Raw genomic sequence first — 24,116 nt, 5'->3', positions numbered from 1 at the left:
ACCTCCAAAGTTGCCTAACAACCTCAACCGTGATGTCACTTTGTGATTCTATGAAAATAGCATTTTTTTCTTTACTTTCCACAGAAAAGATAAGGTATGGGAAACTTGCTGGGGGAGCTGATGTGATATTGACCAAGAGAGCAAGATGTACAATAACAACTGAAATTGAAAATTAATTTAGAAGGCAGGACAGGGACAGTTGTGCTATGCTGTCAGATGTGCTGTGCATATTTACCTACACAGAAATGGAGAGAGCAGGGAAGAATTAGTACAGCCCAATTTGTAAGTCTGGGATGCTACTATGGTAGTGTGAGGAGGTACATGTGGTAGGTGCTGTTGCAGGTACTAAGAATAGCAGCGACAAGGTGTTAGGAAGAGCTCCCAATACCCAATCTACTAACACCTATGGTGGCCTGCCTCCGACTCACACTCTGATCAGCTGAGAAGTGGAAATTCAGCTGTTGAACTATGCTGTTTACTGCTGAAATAGCAATTTTTCGTCTCCTGAGAAAAAACCAAAAAGGCAGTGGGTGCTTATTGGACCACATTGAAGACTTGAGGAACACTGAACTACTTGCACATACTGAATTGCTTCAGCAGAATACTTAGCTGCACAATTATGCTTTGATGTATGATCCCAGAGAAAATCAGTTTCACCTTCCATCAGCCTCTGAAAGAATCTACTAGTTATATGAAGATAGTATTAGACATTAAGGCAAAATCTCCAAATAGTGTTATGATGCTGTGCCACTAGATCATAAGCTTCTCTGGCAACATATTTTAGCAGAATTCCCGCAGCCACAGGGAACACATCTCATACTTTTTCTCACTTTTGCACTTTGAGACCTTAGAGTCAGACACGCAGTTTGAATTTCGAGGTATTTTCAGTTTGCATCTTCACTGCTTGACATCATCCTAAGCAAGATACAAATATACACATAATCAGAATCTGGTTACTTGGTTTCTTCTGAACATTAGGATCCCATGGTTTGCCGTATTTTTTTTTTTTTTCCTTTCCCTTGGGGCTTTTGGGTCTAGTTATCCAGATTCTGAGGGATAAAAGAGTGTCTGGAGTTTCTCCAAGTTTGGGACTGGAGGTGCTTGAAAGTGTAGAGGATGGGGAACACAGGGATGTGGTCCCTGCTGGATGCTATGCTGAAAACATCGGCAGCTCCTATGTGAAGGGTTTAGTGTTTCAATGAAATGAAATGCACGTGTTCAGTACATCTAAGGTAGCTGCTACTACTACTGTCAAGTTATACTTTTGCAGAGCCTCAGTAGATCTGCTGGTACTGAAGTCTGTGAACAAATACTGGAGCACTGTCACAAAGTGACAATACAAATGAAAGTGGTTTAAAAAAAACCCAAACCACAAACTTTTGTTTGTAGTTTTGGTTTTGTTTAATGCATCAAGTAGAATGAAATAGACTTCTTTGTGAGAGTATTCTCTTATTTATAAAGAGACACACATTCCAGTATCTTTCTCTTCCAAAGACAGAAAAAAATTGTACTTTTTTTTCTAATATTATTCAAGTTTTTTTTTGCAACATAAAAAGATGTTTTGGAATGCAGACTAAAAGATGTACAATGAAGAACATAGAGAAAACTTGGCTGTATGCTGTCCCATGCAATTACCAGATGTTTGTCATGGTAACCCCTGAAAAGCTCTGACCAGAAAAGCATTCTTAGGAGGCTGGAGAGCATGCCAGCTGGCCACGTAAAGCCTGCAATATCCAAAATAATTTCAATCACCACCTGTTCCTACTTAAAAAAAGTAGAATAAAAGAAAGTGCCTGAAAGAGGACAATCCTTAAAATACACTAAAATCATACACATAGTATGTATCTAATAATGCTATGATTTTTTGTCCACTTTTTTTCCCATTGCTGTGATACCTGTAGATATCTGAAGTTAATAGACTGAGTAAAAAAAATGTCAACTTAATTCTGTGGAAAGTTTAATTGGAATACACTGTTTTTAAAAATGTGTTTTTAAGTAGGATTTTGAGAGGCTGGGGAAGTAGCTGAACTTGTAATGTAATATATATCCTGATGTAATGGAAAAGTTGAACAAGAAAACAATGAAGAAAATAGAATCCAGGGTATTGGTTATTACTGTGGGTGCGCTAGCACAAGGAAAGGGCACTATCCTATGACTGAGACATTGCTTTATACTGCTGTGGTATAGCAGAGAAAAGATCAGTGAAAACCTTGGAATCCTGTTAGTTCTTATGTATCTATTTATAGGTGAAAGAGTTATTGGTTGCAAATACAGAGATATTTCTTTTGAAATAATGTTTTTTGCAGTGTTAGGAGTCCTTTTTGTGAAGAAGACCCCATTGAGTAAATTATCTTTTACAGGCCCTGACAATGAGGTCTTAAACGTTTAGAAGTAGTCCTGATGACCAGTGCTCTACTTAAGGAAGAATGGTGAACCTGAAGACACCTTTGGGAGGGACAGTGGATATGAATTTTGTTTGTTTTTCTCATGAAGAAATTTCTTTCACTTGATGCTGTTGTATCTCACAAGTATAAGGTTAAAGAGAATTTTTTTCCTCAAATTCTCTATGAAAAGGCACTCAAAAAAAAAAAAAAAAAAAAAAAAACTCCCTGAAATTTGCAAACAGTGCAACTGGGACTTGAGGCTAAGTTGTAGAAGTTTACTCTACACAATGAATAATGTTTGTGCATGCCTAACTAATGAGGAAAATGCTGAGGAGACTGAGGTAGCTAGTATTCTCCTTTGCTGTAAATAGGAAGCTTGAACAGAGGCAGGTTATTCAATAGACCAAGTGTGGCCATTGGTTACTGAAAGTCTCTGAAAAAAAAAAGTGAAAAAAATGAAGTTGAAAAATGTTTTTACACCTTAGTCACAGTAATTGGCTGTCTTCATAAGTTGCTTCTCTTGAAGTGTAGTGTTCTCTGAAGTTGGGTTATTTTGGCAGTTTCAGGACAAAACTTGTCTGAAGTGATGTGTCTGGTTACTGTATGCTCAAAAGGTCTGTTAATATCAGTAGTTTTATTATACAGAATACAGTAAAGTTCAGAGTTAGGCTCTATAAAATTATATATTTTCATGCATTCAAACGTATCTTTTTTATGCTTTAAGAAGTGATAGCTATTAGATCAGTCACAAAGTAGTATTTTTGTTTAACTATGTCTATTTCACCTGGATGAATGAAACCAGCTTGGCATTTAGCACATTCTTACACATACAGGCGTGTCTACAACAGAACAATATGGTATAAAAGTTTAGAGCTTTCTGCACATAAGATCAGTTGGTTGAATTTACATAGCTTCTGTGATTTCACTGGCCAGGAAAACGTGTATTTCACTGGATTTAGTAGGCGATTTTACTATTTCAAATTTGCTCCTGGACCTAGCATACATTAAAAATGAAGAATATATGACATCTCCGTTATGGGGAAGTATGTGAATTTGTTTTATAAGAAGGGTAGGTTGACAGCATTCATAATAAATAGAAAAGAAGAATATAGGTTATTATAAGTCTGTTTTAAAATAATATCTCAAAGGTATAAAAGTAAACTTCTGAAATGAGGTATACATAGGTAAATGACAGCTCTGAATGGTGTTGAAACTTGTACTAAAATGTCTTTTAATATTGAGGAAAACATTAAATAATATTTTTTTAACATTAGTTTTGTGCTGACTGCAAAGCTATCATGGTCGTTTACAACCATGTGGTGCTTTTTAGGTGGATATTCATCTCATTAAAAAATTGTTATTTTTAAATGGCCCAAGTGTGCTCAGCTATTTAAAATTTATTCTGTGATGCTTCTTGCAATATAAACATGAAAAGTAAGAAAATAATTCCTTGCATTAATTTTAAATCCATTCCTTCCTTTAGACTGTTTTAACACAGATAGGCAAGAAGTTATCTACAGTTATGGAACAGAGAGAGATATATATATATTTTTCACTTTGGAATGTTTGGATATTGTCTTGACTTACCATGTACAATAAATTAATGTATGTAGTAGAAATGTAAATAGGCAACAAAGGTTGGATATTTATATCCAGATTTGGGTGTGAGAAAAGCAAGCAATAATTATTTATGTCGTGATTCTACATACTGCATCTTCATTTGATGTAAATAACTTGAGGGAGATTTATAAATCTTCATGGAGCAGACTTTCACAACACCTTCCCCTTAGCTAACTGATAGGCATCACAGCTCCTCCCTTCTAATTATTAATGATGTTTCTATCCCTACAAACTAAACAAGGTCAAAGGTCATTGTCCTGGGGCAATTTTGTCTGTTCATTTGATTAGTAGTCATTAATGTTCTTTCTTCGGTGTCTTCCAGTTTTGAGAAAATCCTACTGCCAATATATTTAAAATTTAATTTGTGAATTTGCCTTAGTGAATTTGTAGACTAAGAAAAACATGAGACCAGAAGGATTTCATGAAAATGGCAGTAAAAGAGGTAATTTTTAGTTGGTGTTAATAACACTGAAACTTCTCCGTAGGTGTGAACGTCGTTTTGAAGGGCACAGTAGCCGCTGCTACCCATGTGGAATTGCAGTGTCTCCTTGTGGACGCTTTATAGCCAGTGGATCAGATGACAAATACGTAAGTAGCTTATTTTCCTCCTAAACTGCAGGAACTACTCATATTGTATCTAAGAGTCTTTTCAGAGGCTTCTAGGATTCATCTTAATGTGCATTACTGGAATCTATGATACTTCCATATAGTTCATTCACAGGTAACAGTTACATATGATTCATGATTATTTTGTCTGAAAAACCCCAGAGCAGCTAAATCCTAGCACTCAAAGTAATTGTTAGAAGATTCTTCTATAGGTTTCCATAATATTTGAATTGTCGTGTGCCATCAAGGATGAGGAGAATGGTGTTCCCTGTAGCACAGTTTTATATATTGTATATATATATATCGTATCTATATCTGACCAGTAGGAACTCTATAGCAAATGCAAAGTAATTTACTTAAGCTCCCAAATACAGGATGATGAATCTTTTAGTATGGCTTTCTTATCAACCAATCAGCTGAATAAAAAATGAGAAGTCATTCAACTGGAATAAGCACTTTCTGGATCCTTTGTATGTGTGTTTTCTCCTCAGACAGATTCTCTTCTGAATCAATGTCAATAAAATTTAATTATTTAGAGATGAATCCTGAGTAAATGTGTATTGATGCGTTTTTGAGTTTGCACCTAATTGTAACTCAGTAATGCCGGCAATGTTATCAGAATGTTTGTCTTGCTGTTTGTGAAGAGATGGAAGATTCTATGTTGTACTATAGGCCTTTGAAGTTGGACTGAGGTTGGGTTCATTGCAAACACATCCTTTCAAAACAGCTGGGTAGGAATGCTGTTGAAATTTATTTTAGGTATTTCTAGGTTAATCATCAGAACATGACAGAGTTTCTGGTCAACTTCAAATTCATAGCAAGAGGAATTTACTCTTCTGGTTAGTTTTGAAATACTGGCTCAAATAATGTGTGAAGGTTAGAGATTTTATTGACAGATTGCTGGATGTTTGGCAATAGGTGTTGTGTTCTTGACATTTTCATGATAAAACATTTTTCAAGCTTCTGGTAAATAGCATTTCAAAATGTAGCTTGCAATACAAAAAAAAGGTCTTTTTGCTTTGTGAAGAAATGCATCTAATATTCATCTCAGATCATGATATATATTATATACTAATATATTTATTTAAGGCTACTAATTAAAGTTGCTTTTTAATTGTATAAAAATAGGTGCAGTCACAAGATCTTTTTGTCTTATCTTTTGCACTAAGGTATTTGTTTGGAATTAGTGCTGATTCAAGAAAAGAATGCATGATTTTGTCCTAACTCCAAATTCTTGGCACATGGTGGGTGATCAAAGGAAGCTGAATAGCTGGCATGCATCCTGCTCCATTTGGCATGTGGTCCCTGGTGGGCACAGTCAATATTTTTTAGTGTGACTCCTGGGTTGGAATTTTGCTTAATTTGCATCCTATGTCTGTAGAGAACTTTCATTGTTCTTCTTGTCCCCTCAAGAAAACTGAGTCATGTTTTGGACTCTTGCTTATACTGTACTGTTAGGACAAAATGCAGTTTTGGGGCATTTTTTAGGAAGCTTCCCTTTGAAGTGTTGAGGCAGGATATACTTCTGTGCTTCCTTTTGAAACAGAAAATTGAATACTGCACTGAATAGTCCATTCATATTTTTCAACTAATTGCATCCTGACAGATGGCTTAATGTGCAACTGGGACAGTTTTAATAGTATCAAGAAGTCACATATTTCTCAAGATTGTATAAAAGAATGTCTACTGGAATAAGCTGCATAAAAAATCAGTAGTGTGGATGCAAAGCATTATCTTCAAAAAGAACATTCTGAAAATAGGTTATGTACCTTTCCACTGAGAAGCAGCTGCATCTTCAGTCATCTTGGAGTTTACTTTATCAAGTGCAATTCTTGCATCCTGTGGTTAACAAACGTGATTTATTTTAAAGCCAAAAGAGGCATAATTGGAATACAATTGAAAGATGTTGACCATAAACTGCCTTTTGTGTTTCACAATATCTGAAGTATTTGACAAAGAGGAATATTTTGTCTACAATGATCACATTCTTACAGGACATAGAAACAGCAACCCAAAATATGTTATTATAAAAAAGAGGTGAAAATTCTGTCTGCCTTTTTTTCTCCTTTGAGGGTGTATGACCTGTTTTATATAAGAGCTTGATGTAGCTTCTGTGTGGCTGAAGTAGCCATGTGGTTTTATTTGAACTGCTCTGGTGCATGTTAGTGTGAGATTTGTACTGTAAATTGGGGTTAAAAGTGTTTCCCTAACTGATTACTCCAATTTCCTTAAGAGAACCTTTACCAAGACCTGTGTAGGACCTGACAGTCTGATAAGCAGGTAACCAGAATCCTGGTTTTGGACTGTGATTGTCGTTTCTGTAATTAGTTGTGACAAGAAAATATGAAATGTTAACACTTCTAATGTCAAATCGTCTCTGCATCCTAAACAGCTTAAGGTTACCAGTGAATTTAGTTGACTTTTGCTTAATTGACTATACATAATATTGTAATTTCTAACCATTTTACAAGTGGACAGTCTCAGGTTTCTGACTATCGATATTATCAAGGACGTTGGACCTTAATATACCTTAACTGGGTTTAGATTTCCGTTTTGCTACAAAACTGTTTACCTAAAACTGTTTACCCAAGCTTTGTTTACTAAAGCAATCTTAGTGTAAAAAGACAAGAAATATCTGGACAGTGTGAAATGCTACTTTTTATAATAAAAAGAACTCTATTTGTTTCTGTGCCGTGTAGTTCTAGTTAGCTGTTTTACTTTATGTCTAATTAGACACTTAATTTTTGTCTTTGAGAACCTTAGGGCTCTCTGAATAATTTCCAAGTTTCCAGAAATGAAGTAGGGAAGGAAGAAATAAATATTTGTCTCTTTAATTGTTTTCAGGGCTTATTCTTGCTAGCTCTCTTTGAACTGTAGACTCTAAGAGGCACATTTTGACCCTAGTACTGATAAAACTCTCTGTCCATGCCAAATCTCAAAGCCTGTGTTCATAGCTGACACGGATTGACCCATATCACAAAACCAGAAGTTTTTCAGCATAGCAGGTTGCTGCATGAATAATAAAAAAACATGGGTAATGTATGAGATTCTCTTCTTTTTTTTTTTACACTTTTCAGCAAAGTCTAGGATTTTGCTTACAACACTGTCTTTGAAACACATTCTAAATTCAAGATTAAATTTATGCTTTCCAACTGTGAAGGCACCAAAGCTTGAAGCAGTAGCCCATAGGGCATCATCATCGAAAGGAGTAGTAGGAGACAGGATAAAGCAATTTGATTCTTATACATAGCATCAATCTAATAATCACTTGTGAGTCCCTGAATATTAACCTTCATGCAAAATTGGTTTTAGAGTATGTTCTCATTATGCAAGTGATGCTGGAAAGTGATGCTGGTCTGGGGGCAAATTCAAAGACTTTTGCAAACCTGTGAGTGGTGGATGGATGCAAACCCAGACCTGATATTGTTAGCAGACTGAGTTATTTTCAGATACAAGATGCTGCATCAGGCTTTACACAAACTTGTTTACAGATGACACCTTAGTTTAAGTAGCTACAGAGATTGATATTCCAAATGAAATATCAGTGCTGCTGAGCAATATACTGTAATGTTTTACTACCAGAAAAATGCATTTGGGAGTTGGGCTGCCAGCACTCTTTTGTTCTGTACATCTACTTCTCTTGCACTGCACTACATCCTAATGTAATCATTGCCAAGAAGATTGTAATTCTCAACCCCCCTAAATATATTATTAGTCACTTAGTCTTTCTGTGGCTCAGATCTGATTTATAAAATGGAAATTAGCAATGGTATCTTTCTTCTCTCCTCTTGTCTAAGAGTTTAGATGAGGCCTGCCTCAGTTTGTTACTGTTGTGATCAGGTGCTCTGATCTTACTTATATGAAATACTTCCATCCTTGTGTATCTGTGATGTGATAAACTTAAAAATTGCATCTGATTAGGTTAAAAATGGCATAAAATGATCTAGATACCAAAAAGAAACAGCTCAGGAAACCCCAAATGTGAACAATAAAATTATGTGGTGATTTTCTCCCTTTAATAGCCCACTTCATTTGAACTTTTTAGGTACTAATAATGTTAGGTAAAAGACTACAAATGAGGGAGTTGGCAAAGATATTCTGATATAGTTGTATGTGAGTGGAAGATATAGGACTAGTTAATAGTCTAGAATGCTTTGTTTCATATCTCTTGGGAGAGTATCTTGGAGGCATCACTGAGGTTTAAATTATGTATATTTGATGTATGATAAAGTTTAATACTTTATTTGGAGAAAAGAGAAAGATATTTTCTTAATTGAAAAATTACTTTTAGAAATGTATGATATTGGTATAGTATCATATTTGTTGTCTTGGTCTACACTTCATACCAGGAGGCTTGCAAAACAGAATGCAGTGGTAGCAACTATCTGAAGTATTTTGGTTTTCACTGTGATTGGTATTCCAATTATATATTATTCAGGTTTTATCCTATGTGTCCATACTGTTTAACTAAGATAGGCTTTAACAGGAAACATCTGGAAAAAACAGCATTAGTAATGTTTACTGTGGGGAAGGCAGGACTGACATTGCTTGGCAGAACAAAATCCATAGCAGAGAATGAATGACAGACTGCGATAGCCTCTCTGCCACCTGTCGGTGGAAAAAAATCTACCCCTTTCCAAAGAGGAACACAGTTTTATTTTAGTCTTGAACCTGAGTTTTTTGGATTCCTTGGTAACGTGGTTGGCTGTTAGGCCCATTATGCTAGAAGTGAACAGATAAATATTGTTTCTTGATCATACAGTCATGACTTTACGTATGCTATTACTTCACTGTCTCTCTGGATGTTATCTTTGAAGATGACTGAAAATCTTGGCCTTTGTAGGTTATTTTATGAACGATAGAGTTTTGTGAATATGATCACATTAATTGTTTTTGTGTGCTTTTTGGTCAGTTCAGGCTATTGCTTATCTAGTCTGCTATGCCTCAGACCTGACCACCACAAAACCAGATTAGCAGCTGAGAGAGGTGGAGGATTTTCTGATTGCTATAGATGTATTATTATTTAACTACTACTGAACAACTTTTTTTTTTTTTTTTTTAGCTGAATTTTATGACTGTAATTTGTTACTGTGTTAACATTGAATTTTGCTGATGTTTTTGAGAGATAGGAGGAAGTGTGAGAAATTAGCCTTTTTGGCTTTACTTTTTTGGTAAATAAATTAATTTTATAAAAGATACTACATCTTCAACTATAGACAAAACAGGAAGCTGAAGTAGATATGGATACCCAATGTTCATTTTGGAATGCATACAGCAGTGAGGCTCTAAAAGTGGATATATATAGTTTTATATCCACAGGGCTTTCTATATGTGGTTTCTATATGTGTACCTCTTGGTCTCAATTCTTGACACTAGTTGAATTTTGGGTATGATTAGTACATCTGGTACAAAAATCTGGTTGAAGGTCCTTTGCAGCATCTGAATCTTTCAGTACTGCTGTCAGTCAACACCAGCGCACAAGCAGGAAATGCAATTATTGGTAGTGTTGATACAGAGGAGAATCCTAGCAGCAGTCAGAAAAGAGCCAAAGTGGGTGTGATACAACCATGCTGCTTCATAGTGAGATGTGAATTCTTAGAATAAAGTCTTCAACTTCTAATTCTGTACTCTGACAACACTATGTGTGTTCTAACAGTAAGGCAACCTAAATTCAGTGGTGCATGGTGCTGCATAAATTTCATATTAAAACAAATAAAAACAATCACATACATTAGGCCTTAGAATTAGCAAATTAAATAGAAACTGAATTGGCAAAAATTTCAATTTGGAAGCTTCATAGAAGGGTGGCTTAGAGAGGGAAGTCAGATATGGTTTATGTAATTTTTTTTTAGTGAGGAAAATTCACATGTGTTAGCTATAACTCCTAGAAGATTGATACATTTGAAAAATATCCCCTACATCTTGAAAGATGACTGATATCTATAATATGAACCATTTTAATAATAAAGAGCATAAATAATATTCACTGTCACTCATTTTTTTAGTTATGTCAAAAGAAATCATATGGAAACTGGGATTTTACAGTAGTAGGAAGTTTCCTGTGGCTACCAGAAAGACAGCCTCCATAAGAGTCATTAAAAGGGAGAGAGATTCTGAGAGGGTGTACTGTACTCACATTTTGGTGCCAGGCTTGACTAGGCTTTCCGTGCTACCATGTGGTAAGTGTATAAGATATCTTGGGACTGAAGGGCATTAATCAATGCTTAGGATACTTGTGAAATCTGTTTTATTATGTGTGGATTTGGCATCAACACCTATAGTTAAGTCTAACACTTTCCACTATAATTCTGTTTTCAGTTGTTATAAGTAAGAACATTTTGGGCTAAAACTTTCCATGCTCAATGTCTGCTTCAGGTTAATTGTTATTTTTCTTTAGTGTAAGTAATTCAGGAGCTTTTTTAGCTTGAAATTGAGGAAAAATACATGGTTCAGTGGAATATGTGCCCCAATATAAATAAGGAGTGGTGGAGTGCAAGTCATGTACTGTGGGCTTATGCATCAAATTTGATGGCACTGATGGAAGCAAATGGCCAATAATGCCTTATTAATAATGGCAGATATATTTTATAAAAACATGTCAGATTATCAAGGGACTCTATCCCTCTGTTAAGGGACTTTAACATTTCTCTCTTCTGTAGCTCGTTTGAAATATTAGGACAAAAAAAATCACAGAAAAGTGAGACATTGGCCTATCCATGCAAAACATGTGAGGAAAACTTCTCTATTTGTGTAAGGCCAAATTAGGTATCTTAGATATCAATGTCTTTCTGTTTGTTTGTTTGTTAGTGGTGTTCTTTTTCTGTGATCTGTTTGTAAAATACATGCTTCAGCTTAAAGCCACAGCAGCAACAAAGGATTTTCCTTGAAATGGGTGTTGCTTTTCTGATCCCTGTGCAAAAGCTGATAACAAGGAGAATTCTTCTGTTATTAGTCAAGTGCTTATAATTTGCTTCCCCCTCTTTCCTATATTAGGAGGCTGTAGGAGTGTAAGTAGCTTGACACAAATGTTTATGGCCATGGGTTGGACTAGGGGGCAGTGGGAACAAGTTTCCTTTGAAGTTAGAATGTGAGAAAACGGAGAAAAGAATTTACAGTGAAACTTTGCAGATAAAGCGTCAACTTATCTAGCACACTCTGTCTACCAATGCAGTAGAATTAAGTAATTTTCCATTTGGATACAAATTCTTCCATTCAAGGAGGGGCCTTTTGCCCTTCTTCCCTGTTTCTTGGTACAAGTCTAGGGAAGAAAGCAGAAGCTTGTGTATACTTGTAAGGTGCTAAATACACTGTCACACTCTGGGTTACTGACAACTGACTACTCCAAGTGTTCTTCAAATGTCTAGTGAAAGGAAATACAAGTATGTGGTTATGGGACCAAGAAACTTCTTTGGAAGCTATTGGTACAGGTAAATTATTTTTACTTTTGGCTGACCCTCAGCAAGAATTGGAAAGGAAATATCAACATCTACTGAATCAGTATTTTTATTAGACTAAATTCATCTTAATATAAAAAAAGGGGATTGACTTTGGCTAAAGTCTAAAACATTATATGCACACATGCATTTTGGGTATTGCTGAGTGCTTCCTTGAGTGTTTTGTTTTCTTTTTCATTACATTTGGTTTGCTGAAAATCTGTTCTTCCTCTGTCATTGATTTAATGTTTTCAAGCTTTTTTTATTCTTCTGTGGCTAGTGTTAATGGTATAATTTATTATTTGGATTCTGTTATTTTCTTTTTTTCTGTAGAGAAGACTATGCTAAAATAATCTAGTAAGTATAGAATAGATAAACCATTTGGATGACATCAGAAAATACAGCAAAACTACAATAATAGCAGACTATAGCAGAAGAATGTTTATACTGGAGTTATTCCTCTTCTTATGAGTGTTAGTTCTGTTAAAATACAATTGTCTTTGGGGCTTATGTTTTGTTTTGTTTTAAAACTTTTGAAGTAAAAAATAATTGTGCTTTCAATCTTTAACCAAGGTAACTTTTATTCTCAGAATTTAGACTGTCACTGGCTAGTTTAAGTACCTACGGCTAGAGCTACTTAAACAGAAGCTGGTTTTATCCACTTTTATATGATGATGTTTTTCTTTTAATCAGATTTTATTGTCTTGCATGTCAAAATTACTCAGAAAATTACTATTACTTTTCCTTTCAGTTATTGGAAGAGATGATACCTGCTGCAATGTAATAAACTATTCTTGCACGTAGCTAGAGACTCTGCCCCTTTTTCTGTTGAACCATTACACCTAAATATTTAAGATTTATGGGGCTAGGAATACAGTATTGGAAAGATGTTTAGCAGTAGCTCCATGAGGATGGTTTGTAAGAGTGACGTGCAATGGGAAGGTTGTGTTCCCTGCCATGGTTTGTGTGTTTTGCCTAGCAGCTGTTCAATATGAGCATAGAGTCTTTGTTGTAAAGGTCAGAGGAAAGGGCTTTCCCATATCTGGTAGTCTTTCCCATGACTTCTGATGCTTCAGTGGTTAGCTACAGGTGGGCTTCTACCAGTAGCTGTTCATCATGACTTTCCTCTGATCCAATGAATTTGTGACAATGCAGCAGTTTGGAAAAGTGCTGCATCCCAGCCTAGTCTCTAGCTTAGGGCTAAGAATAATTTCTTGAAAGATGGGAGGTAAGGGTTTGAATGCTTTTTAGGCTGAGAAGTGTGACTACAGCACCAAATGCACTCTCACTAGATTATAATTAAGCTGCATGACTGCTTCACAGCATTTTTGAAAGATATGAGACAAATGGTTGATTTAGAAACTGTGTGGAAGAGCATAAATCACCAGAATACCTGGGTTTAACAAACTTTGGAGTTTTGTTCAAAAAAGAACTAAATATTATCACATCTATTTTACAGAGTGGAACAGGGACATAAAGATTAAGCCAAAAATGAACATGGTCCTTCCCAAGTTAAACTGAGGACCTGGAATGGAAAAATTATTTTTAATGGATAATTCTGGCAAAGTTCTGTAAGGCACTAGATTATGATGGAAAAATTTCAGCTTCATTAACCATGCCTCTCTGTGATATGTTCTCTTGGTTAAAAGATGGAGCATGTTTATTTGTGAATCAAAGCATTTTGTGCTCTTGGTTCTTTGTGTTATTAACTTTGTCTCTTCTCTGTTCCTCCTTCCATAAAAGGGAACTGAAGCCTAAAGAGGCTGACCTGGAACAGAGGCTAGACAGAGTTAAAGGAATCAAGTAGGTATTTATTAAAAAGGCCTTTGGAGGATACACCCTGGGCAGTACAAGAGCTAAACAGATATGAAAGTAATTGATATCTTAGAACCGATTTCTATAATTTGTGATAATTTAGCAAACGCTTAAATTAACTCAAATTAAAAAAAAATAAAATTAGAAAGAATAATGCACTCTTTCCGCAATAAATAAATAAATAAAATTTGGGTGTACTTCAAGAAGCAGGTAAAAAATTACCCTTTTAAAATATATTTTAAATTATGTTCTTTGGAATTTAAATCCTTTCTTTTAAGTGGAATCTAATACCTTCTAAATTAGATAACTCCAATGACTAAAATGTTCTAACTTCTTTGTAGGCTATATATTTAAAGTTACTACTCTATACTCTATATCAATGCTTCAAGAATGTGGTTTTTTTTTTTTAATACTGAAAATATCAACTCATTTTTTTTTAGGCTTACATATATGAAATGCGTTCAAGCACCTTTTTACAAAAACTGGGGAGACACACAGAATCTGTAATCAATGTCAGTTTTAATCCCTCATCTCCACAGGTAAGCCATTGTTTTTTTTTTCTCTTTGTAATGAAAGCATGTAAAATAACTCAAAGGCCTGAAAGATTTAAAAAGCAACATTATTTTAAGTGTGCTGTGTCAGAATAGCTATTGAAGTAACTTTGTCATAATATTTTGAAAAGCTATTACTGTTGTGCTTTGAGCCTTTTAGATATCTATAGGTGAAAAGTGCTTCAAAGACGTTAGGCATTATGCAGTAACAATTTCTATTTGTTTAGTGATCACTACACTAACATCACAGTAGTGAGTACTACATCAACAACATCATATTTCAATGTAATGGTTTAATTGTAGTGCAGCAATATATACAAAGAGGTTTGTTTTCTAAGTTTTATTTTGACACCCAAGCTTCCCTGCACTTAGTTTATCATGTGAAATATTTGTATGCTGTTTTTAATCCTGTGGATTTACCTTCTTTGTTTTCATGTATTGAATTTGCATTGAAGCCTTATACTTTCTACTTTTTTATTCCTTAATTTAAAGACACAACAATGGTCACTATATATATTTATGTAAGAGTGGACAGCAGCTTCACTGCCTCCTCACCACTGACTGTACTTGTTGCTATTAAAGATACTTATGGAGTAAATAAAATTCCTTTACTTGTAGGAGGATTGTAACATTTATATATCTCCTTCCATTTGTAAATATAGATGCTAACACTTCTGTGATTTTAGAATTTCTGGAAGTTTTATTCTTTATGTATATATTGTTTGAACTGAGAAATTGTTGATTGCTGTCTTAGGGTGAACATTATGTATTTCTGGTCTTTGGATTCAGCAATGTATATTCAAACAAATGGTATGGTTTATTAAACTTTACACCTAAATCAAGTGTAGTGCAAGGTTTAGCACTGAACATATTTCCGCAAAAAAGGTATGCTATAAGAGTAGAGCTGACTGTAGTCTTGCAGAATTCTGATCTGTGGTCCAGCTGCTGGAATGCATTTTGGTGGAAAATGTCTGATTAGAGTTCAATTTGTAAAAGTCTAGATGCTCAATTGCAGCAGTTGTGTGAATCAAGACTTGGAAATAATTAAGTTCGGGAAAATCAGTTGTTAATCAAGGGGGCAGAATCTACAAATGGTGTAAAATAAGCTTTGGTTTTGGGTCCAAGACAGACTGGTATGAGAGTGTGCCTTGGGGAACAAACCCTTTAATACTGAATTTTATCAAACATTATACAGTCAATTAAGTATTATAGTTAGAGCCAAATTTGAAGTTCAAGAGCCACAAACCCTTTTCTTGAAGAGCTCTTTCCTGAGAAACCTGGACTGTGGTCTTGAACCAGCTGATGGCTCTCCCCCTGTAGATACTGTTGTGGGGAAAGATTTCAAAGATGGTTTTATCTGAAACATTGTACTAAATAGCAAGGAATATGTAAAACTGCTGCAAATTTACAGACTAAATGTAAATTTGATTAACCAAATAATTCTGCATGATATGCACTGCAAAATGCTTTCTAAGTAATTATTTTTGGGGAGTTACAGAAACAAAAACCAAACAAAAAAAACCCGAAAACCTACCTGAGCTTTCCAACATAGAATTTAGCATGAAATTACATTCCAAGGCACTAGGAGAAGCTGCTAAGCAATGCAATGATAAGCTTGTAGAGTAGAAAAGGAGAAAACCATAAATTAATCAGAAAAGAATAATCCCATACGTTGAAAGAAAGCCTTTGTTTTAGGCAGTCAGAGTTTCCAGTACTGGAAGATTTTTGTATCCATTTCTACTACTGCTTAGGGATTTCAAATTGACTCTATTCTTATTTCATCCAATGTTTGAATGAATGCAATTAAGATTTATATTGGCTTCTGAACAGCCACTGCATAAAGCCCCATTGCATTCAAAGGAAAATACTGTCAAGAGAAAGAGAAATGGGTAGAAAAAAGAAAGTGGCTGATGAGTGAAATTCAGACATTATAGCTAATATTTTTTTGCTGTGGAAACATCCAGCCAAAAGTGTGGTGCTCAGTCAGTGTTCCTGTTCAGTCATTGCTTGCCCAGCACCTGTCCATGAGGTTTCTTATTCCAACCATTCATATAACTCTCACTTGCATAAATGTTCTTCCAGAAAAGAGGGAAAAACCCTGGGTGGATATGATATTATTATAAGGGGGCATTGTTGCTTTCATCATATGGTACTCTGCAATAATGTATGAAATGATGGCTATGAAAGCTGGAGAAGGGGAATAAGTTAGAAAATTTGCATTTATCTTAATTTTCAAGGTGATTTCTCAGTTTTGGCTCCTTATTGCCACTTCCTGGTTTTCACTCATTGTTCAAAACTTAAGTAGGGAAGAATATTTATCTTACCAAAGCCATTAGTAGCATTTCAATCTATTTTAGAGAGTATACGTTAAGGGTTATTGTAGTGTTTAACTATAGTAACTGTAGTTATTAACTCTAACACATATGAGTCAGTCTAAAATAAAAAAGGGGTGAGTCTTATCTTCCAAATATGGAAACAATAAGTAACCTCTGTGATTTTGAAGCAAATGCGGACACTGTTCTCATCTGCTGGTTTTGTGAAGTTGAATATTGGTATATGCTGTGATGGAAGTTATTTTTTCATGACAGAATCAGGACTTTGAAATCAGTGTACATTGCTCGCAACCTATTGATACACTGAGAGGTAGTTTCATGCTTTTGGTGAGCTGAGCTTACGCAGCTGGTCAACTGGCTTGGCTGAGAACCTTCTGAAGAACAGTATAATTAAAATTGAGTGACAAATCAGAGATGACCAAGACAGAGAGAGACTATTTAATGTTCTTCCTATTTAAAGAGAAGCCAGCATGTTCTCATGCATCTTGATATCAATTCTTAAACTCTCTTAAACAGATTCATTTCATAAACCTGTTCTCTTTTGTTAAATATTCCTTATACAGTTTAGGAATAATGCAGTCTTTGTAGGAAGACTGTCTTTGGGCCAAAGACTGTACTGCAGTTTATATCTGGTGACAAGATATTTCCTTTACCAACATTCAGCCAAAGGAGACAGTTGCATTAAAAAAAAAAAATAGAGCCTCCAGCTGACCTTTTCTGAGGACGAATGTATTTCTGTCCTTGTCTTGAACTGTTAGCCAAATCTGTGCACTCACATTTGGTTAATCTCAGTGAAGTGAATGAAGATAGAGAGTGGAAATTTCCTAAATTTAATGAACAAACTGATTTAATTTTCTATTCAAATTACTGAAGTATCAGTCTGATTAAATTGTATCAATATTTTATTTTTGTTCACCGTCATGTTCAATATCCTTCTCTTTTTCATCCTCAAATGTACAGATTTATTGTGATGGTATTATTAAAAAAGGAGGGACAGCATTTCATGCAATTTGTTCTAATCTTTCATGGGTTATTACAGATCAACTTGTAAATGGTACCAAGATACTCATGTAAAGCAGTTCAAGGCAACTGCATATGCTCTTTCTTATTCTGTAAGACTCTGAGGCTTATGAAAGGTAGAAATTAGTGTAAAAAGATCTCTTCAAAAGGTAACAACACCTGGAGTATTTTTGAGCAAACAAATCATTGTGGCATGAACTTAGGGGTTTTTTTATGTAAGATGGTGCTTTAAAAAAAATTATTAGCAATCATTGACTGATACAACTGTGTCGTATACAAGCCTACCACATGTTAAAAATCTTGAGATAGTCTTCAGGTTTGGAGAAATGCATAACCATTCAACTTTCAAACTTTCAACAGTTAAATGGATTTAGAAATTGTGTGAAAGCAGATAAGTGCCAGTCTAAGTATCTTGGGGGAAAAGAGGGTCTTCAGCTCTACCCACCTTTGGGAGATTCTCAAAGTGGGCTACAATGTCTTGTTTGGCTGCTGCCTTTCCTTTAAGCTAATGGTTATGTCTGCAGATCTTGGACCTTGTCAACTTAAAAACTGCTTTGATGGAAAAGAATGCAGAGCTTTGGGCTGTTCCACTCTCCTGCTACAAGCAAGGGTTGTTGAGCCTGTGGATAACTTGGCTACTACTGTGACACAGCAGATAGTCCTACTGAATTTATTCCTATTCCTGAGAATTCAAAATTGAGTTCATCACTGAGCATGTGTGTTGCTGTTTATAGCAGAAAGATAATTTCTTTTGGAGTTTCTAACAAACTCCAATACTGTTGTGTATCAATATATTAAAATATGAGTTGATGTTGTTTAGTGCAAAAAATTGTTTGTACCAAAAAAATCTTGCAAATAAATACGAAAAACATATGAAGAAGCATGGCAGATTTTTAAAGAGAAGGAAAGAGCCTTCCATAAACTAGAAAGGACAATATAATTCAGCTCAATCATTGAATACTCCATGCATTTTAAGTGTGTTGCCAGCAAAAAACAGCTGTCCACCACATGATTTTAGATAAATATTCTTGCAGAGGCAAGCATCTCAATTCATAGCATATTTGTCATAAAATCTTTATGGTACTTCTTACAAGGTTAGATAATTTATTGAATGGCACTGCTAGGCTGAAAGGTCTGGTAGGGAACAATTGGTTATTCTGCTGTTCAGTGTGAGTTTTGTTTACCAACTATCTAGACAGGCTTCTCTGTGGACTGGAAAGAGAGAGGATTGGCTGGGAGTGGGAAGGAAATGCACTAACTGTAGTCATAGGGATAATATGGAGAACAGACAGCTTCTTGGAAACTGTCAGATAGAGAGTGAAGAAAGAATGGGGGAGACTAAGAACTGGAGGAGAACGTATGTATGGAGTGAAGTGATGATTTTGGAGAGATGAAGAGAGTGCCTAGAGGGAGGGAACAAAAGCCCTAAGTAAGAGTTGAAAGCTGCAAGGTTAAGAATTATAGTTTCTGAACTTCTAGTTAAGCCTTTTTTCAGAAAGAGATAGGAAAAGTGAGATGCCTGTGACCTTGTTTTCAGAGCTGCTGAGAACCAGAGGTTGCTCTTAACAGTTCTGAAAATTCGTGTGTTCAGTGTCTCAGAAAAAAACCCCATATTTTCAAAGGAAATAAAGGAAAGCTTCCAGATGAGATAAGCCTCACTTGCTTCCTTTACACACTACACAACTGTCTTGTAAGAACCAATAATACAATATTGAAAGGGGATAAGCAAGTGAGCATCTGCTTTTCACTCTCCATGAAGGCAGTAGAAAAGTATTCTGTGAAGTATACTTTGAATACAGTCTCCTCCTCTGTCCAGAGAAGCTGAAGTGACAAAGATCTGCCAAACAGGAAGCACTAAAGGACTAATGGTTAGGAGTTTGTTCAGCTACATTTTTCATAGAGAAATAGAATGTACAGTTTAATTATCTTATGTAGCACTTTAGGAAGCTGTCAAGGTATCTTATTTCTCTGTCTTGAAAGGTGTTGCATTTAACTCACTCAACAGATAGCATTGACAGAATGCAGTTAAACATTTGCTGATACTAGAAACCATTCTGTGGGAAGTTCCAGTTCTAAAGTTTCTGGGCTTTTCATGAAGAACAGGTACAAAGCTTCTTCCTCTGTTTCAATTAAAATTCAGGCATTTGCATTCCAGGAAGATTCTCCCTTCTTATATAGTCTTTGAGAAATTTAAAGCCAAATTAATTGGTAGTCATGATACAAATGTATAGTGGATCTATAACAAATCAGAGTTCAGTCATTAAAAATATATTTAGCTGAAATACAAGCAAAATGAAGTGTGGAATAAGCTGCATTCTGAATAGGCTTTTGGAAAAGGGAAAGCTAAGTCTTAGCTAACAGATTAAATATGAAAAGAAAACCAGACTCAACTGTCTTAAATTAAAATAGCAACATAACTGACTACTGGAGTATGATATAGCCACACCAAATATCTTGGCCCAGCTCCTGGCTGTATCTGAATTGTGTTCAGCATAAAGGGAGAAAGACACAAATCAGAAATTCTTTAAAGCTGCCTTTTGAGCCTCTCTTCTTTCAGTCCACTTCATAAAGTACAGCAGTCCCAGAAGTGCATGATTCTGCACTCCCTAACAAGTCTTCCCTGTGAGCTGATCTGGCACTTGGGGGGACTTTTGCTTTGCCTTCTTGCTTTCAGGGCTGTGCTGTGTGGTGGGGTAGGCAGGGAAAAGTACATGTTGATAAGGGGATCCTGTGCCCCTTTCTCTTATCTCATAGAAATATTCAACATCTGCAGTCACCACTGGTTGCTGTGGTGTTTGAGTGGTGTTTGAAATATTAAAAAATTATGGTAATACATGCATTAAAATGCTAATTTTGTCACCTCAAGGGACTGGTTAATTGATGCTTTTTCATAAATCATTCACAATGTTTCTGTCTGGAATATTCTAGTTGCTGAGACACTGTGACATGTTTTTTTTTTTGCAGAATTGTAGTTGTATTCTATCCAGCTAGTTATTTGCCCATGTAAAAAGATTTCTTGAAAGAAATAGATAAGTTCCCTGCTGATATATATCATGCCATGCCATGCCATGCCATGCCATATCATACCACACGAGAAACAAACACAAATTTGTGACTTATTCCAACAGTTAATGCCTTCATTTCTTCTCCTCTGCTGGTGCAAATCACACTGACTCTGCCACTGCCTTTTTGTTCTGTGACCAAGCAATGAGTGACCAACACTTCACTGCAGAGAGAAGCTAGATCTGGAGAAAGAAAAATTACAGTTATGAAGACTCTTTTAAAACGTCAATGTAATATATATGTGATTCTTCAACCTGAATCATAGAATGTCTTGGGGTGAAAAGAACATTAAATACAATCTATTTCCAATCACTCTGCCATGGACAGGGTTGCCACCCATAAGACCAGGTTGCTCAGGCCCCCATCCAGCTTGGTCTTTAACCCTTCCAGGAATGGGGCATCCACAGCTTTCCTGGCCAATCTGTGCCTTTGCTTCACTACTCTCTGAGGAAAGTATTTCTTCCAAACACCTAACCTAAATCTCTCTTTTAATTTAAAACCATCCCCCCATGTCCTATCATTATCCAAATGTATAAAGGGTCACTCTCCTTTTCTATAAAACTTTAAGTACTGAAAGACCACAATAAGATCTTCCTGGAGCCACCTTTCACCCAGGATGAGCAAGTCCAGCTCTCTCAGCTTGTCTTAGGAGAGGTGCTCCACTCCTCTGATCATTTTGTGGATATACTCCAACAGGTCCACATCTTTCTTGTGCGGAGGACCCAAAAGCTAGATGCATTATCTCAGGTTTCCTTGAGAGCAGAGTGAAAGTGAAGAATCACATTCCTTGACCTGCTGGCATCCAGCCAATTCCTTATCTAACCTTCAAACCCATGTCTCTCTAGGTGAGAGATGAGGATGTCATGTGGGCGCTTGTCAAAGGCCTTCAAACAAGCCCAGGTGGATGACAACAGTCAGTTTTCCCTTGTGGACCATTGCAGTCACTCCATCATAGCAGATCTTCAAACCCTGTGAGGAGCAGCTAAGGACTTTAAGCTTGTTTAGTTTGGAGAAAAGAGGCTGAGCAGTGACCTCATTGCGCTCTACAGCTTCATGAGGAGGGAATATGAATGTGCTGATCTCTTTTCCCTAGTGTCCAGTGACAGGACGTGTGGGAACGGCTCAAGGATACATTGACTAGAGGAGGTTTAGAGTTGACATGATGGAACATTTATTTACAGAAAGGGTGGTGAAACACAGGAACAGGTCAACGCACCATGTTTGAATATCATGCTTTAATTTTTGGTCAGCCCTGAAGTGATCAGGGAATTGAATTAGATGATTCTTGTAGGTCTCATCCATTTTAATTCCGTTCTGTTCTATTTAATTCTAATTCTAATTAAATTTCTAATTCATATTTAAATTTGAATTTTATTGTTTCTATCTCCTCCTTTCCCTAGCAGTACATGCTGAGGAAATCTCTCATATTTCTTCCCAGCCCTGCATTAGTAGAAGGGACTGAATAGCTAATCATGTTTCAGCCTAGGAGTTGGCTGTATCCCTTTGCGGGAAGGTGCTTGAATCTTCTGGTGGGTGCAATCGTCATATGATGATTTGAAGGACTGAACAAATTTGCAAAAAAGCATGTGAAAAGTGTTGTTTTTTAAAGTTTATGTTCATCAAATTCAGCTGGGTTTCCACAGGATGTCAAAGCCCTGCATCTCTGACACTTGCAAGGCTCAAAGACAAAGTGCTCAGTCTGAAGCAGGTGTGTTCCTGAACTAAATGGTTGCAAATGTTTTTGAGGTGAGCAATACCAATACTTGTTCATTTCCCTGTGGATGTTTTTTTCCTTGTAATCAGTTTTAGAAATGCCTGACCTGTTTTCTGTGGGAAAAAAAGCTAAAACAAGAGAGCTTGAGAACAGCAGTGCTCATCAGGCCACAGGTCTATTGGCCCAATGCTCTTCTTCAAAGTGGTCAGCCATCATTGTCTAAAGGAAAACTTAAGAGTGGTGTAGAGCTGCTCCTGCCTGGATCCAGAGAGTGCAGGCCTCCTAGGGCTGGGACTGGCATTCTCTGGAGCCTCTAACCACACGGTGCCCTGCGCAGGACACAGGGGATGTGTTTCAGGTCATCCTGGGCCCTGCAGTCCTGTCTGAGCGATGCTGTGGGTGTGTCCACTTGGGGCCTCGTTGGTGGGCCTGGGACTCACACTGCAGATAGCTGCTCTATTCATGCCTCAAACTGGGTCAGAGCTTCTTAGGCATAACTCCAGGCATAACATAACATAATTATTCAATTTTATTCTATTTCCTGTACTCACCATGAGTTGAATAAAGATGAGACTATCGTTTGCTTGAAATGCCTGGGGTTTTCAGCTCCAAAACCACTTTCAAGGACACGTCACAAAGATTACAAGTGGAAACAAGATTTTTATTTATTTTCTTTTGTCTTTCTGAATCTGTTTCAGAGCCAATGCTCACAAGAATTAAAACTGTCTCACAATATTCAGATTATTCAAGTTTTCCTACACTTAATGCCGACATATCAAATCCTATCATTTAGTGGTCTTTTCTGAATCCAAATAATGTGTTAAAATCTATTTATTCATTATTATGGATTACTGATTACAACTTTATATAAGATAAAATTTATTTTACAAGCCAGTTTTTCTCTTGGCATGACTCTATAGACTTTGCTCTCATCTTGTGTCTTTCTAAAGTGAAGGAATTATTTTTGTATCAAAAATGCTTAAAGATAGGACTATCTTTTATCTAGAATTTTTGGGACAAAGTGAAGCCTTTTGCTTATTAACAATTTGAAACTCAAGCATCCATTTAGAAAATTACTTAACTTGCTCAAGGGAAATACAGTTGCTCTGATGCAGAGACTTTGAGAAATGACAAGGATAGCTAAATCTTAAAGAAATAGCTGGAATTGTGCTCTACCCAGATTTGTCTGAATAAGTGTATATATTTATCATCTATGTGTACCATATCCATTATGCCTAGACACATTAAAAATGCCCTTAAAATTAATGAACGAAGCACTTTTTTGGTAAAGTGTGAAATCTGTGAAATTCTACATTGAATTAATAGTGCCAGGAAAATTGGTTTTTAAAAAGCTGTTTTACTTCTACAGAGATTTGACCCTGATTAGAGAAAACAGTTTTATTAATACATGTATAATATGTTTTCTTTACTTTCAAATTTAGCAATTTAATTAAATATGAAATTTTGAAACAAGGGGAAAATAAAATTACTTTGTTGTGCAACTTTTACTAACACAGGTCCTAAAAACTGACTAGCAAAATATGAATCTTATTTCTCACTGTTACGCCAAAATAAAT

At 35.9% G+C, this 24,116-nt stretch overlaps 1 protein-coding gene across 1 annotated transcript in view; it reads left to right on the top strand.

Moving 5' to 3' along the window:
* The window catches only part of WDR27 (WD repeat domain 27), a 59,223-nt gene extending 37,490 nt beyond the window's left edge, over positions 1–21,733 (top strand). Inside the window, exons 24-26 of the mRNA XM_041424221.1 lie at positions 4,490–4,592; positions 14,299–14,397; positions 21,671–21,733. Of these exons, the coding sequence (XP_041280155.1) occupies positions 4,490–4,592; positions 14,299–14,397; positions 21,671–21,733 (265 nt within the window). The remainder of the gene's footprint in view (positions 1–4,489; positions 4,593–14,298; positions 14,398–21,670) is intronic.
* The last annotated feature ends 2,383 nt before the right edge of the window (positions 21,734–24,116 follow it).

Source organism: Onychostruthus taczanowskii, unplaced genomic scaffold (assembly GCF_017590055.1).
Source record: "Onychostruthus taczanowskii isolate IOZ18803 unplaced genomic scaffold, ASM1759005v1 scaffold111, whole genome shotgun sequence".
NCBI classification, from domain to species: domain Eukaryota; kingdom Metazoa; phylum Chordata; class Aves; order Passeriformes; family Passeridae; genus Onychostruthus; species Onychostruthus taczanowskii.
The sequence above is the reverse complement of the archived record's forward strand: the minus strand, read 5'-3'. Positions and strand labels throughout refer to the sequence as shown.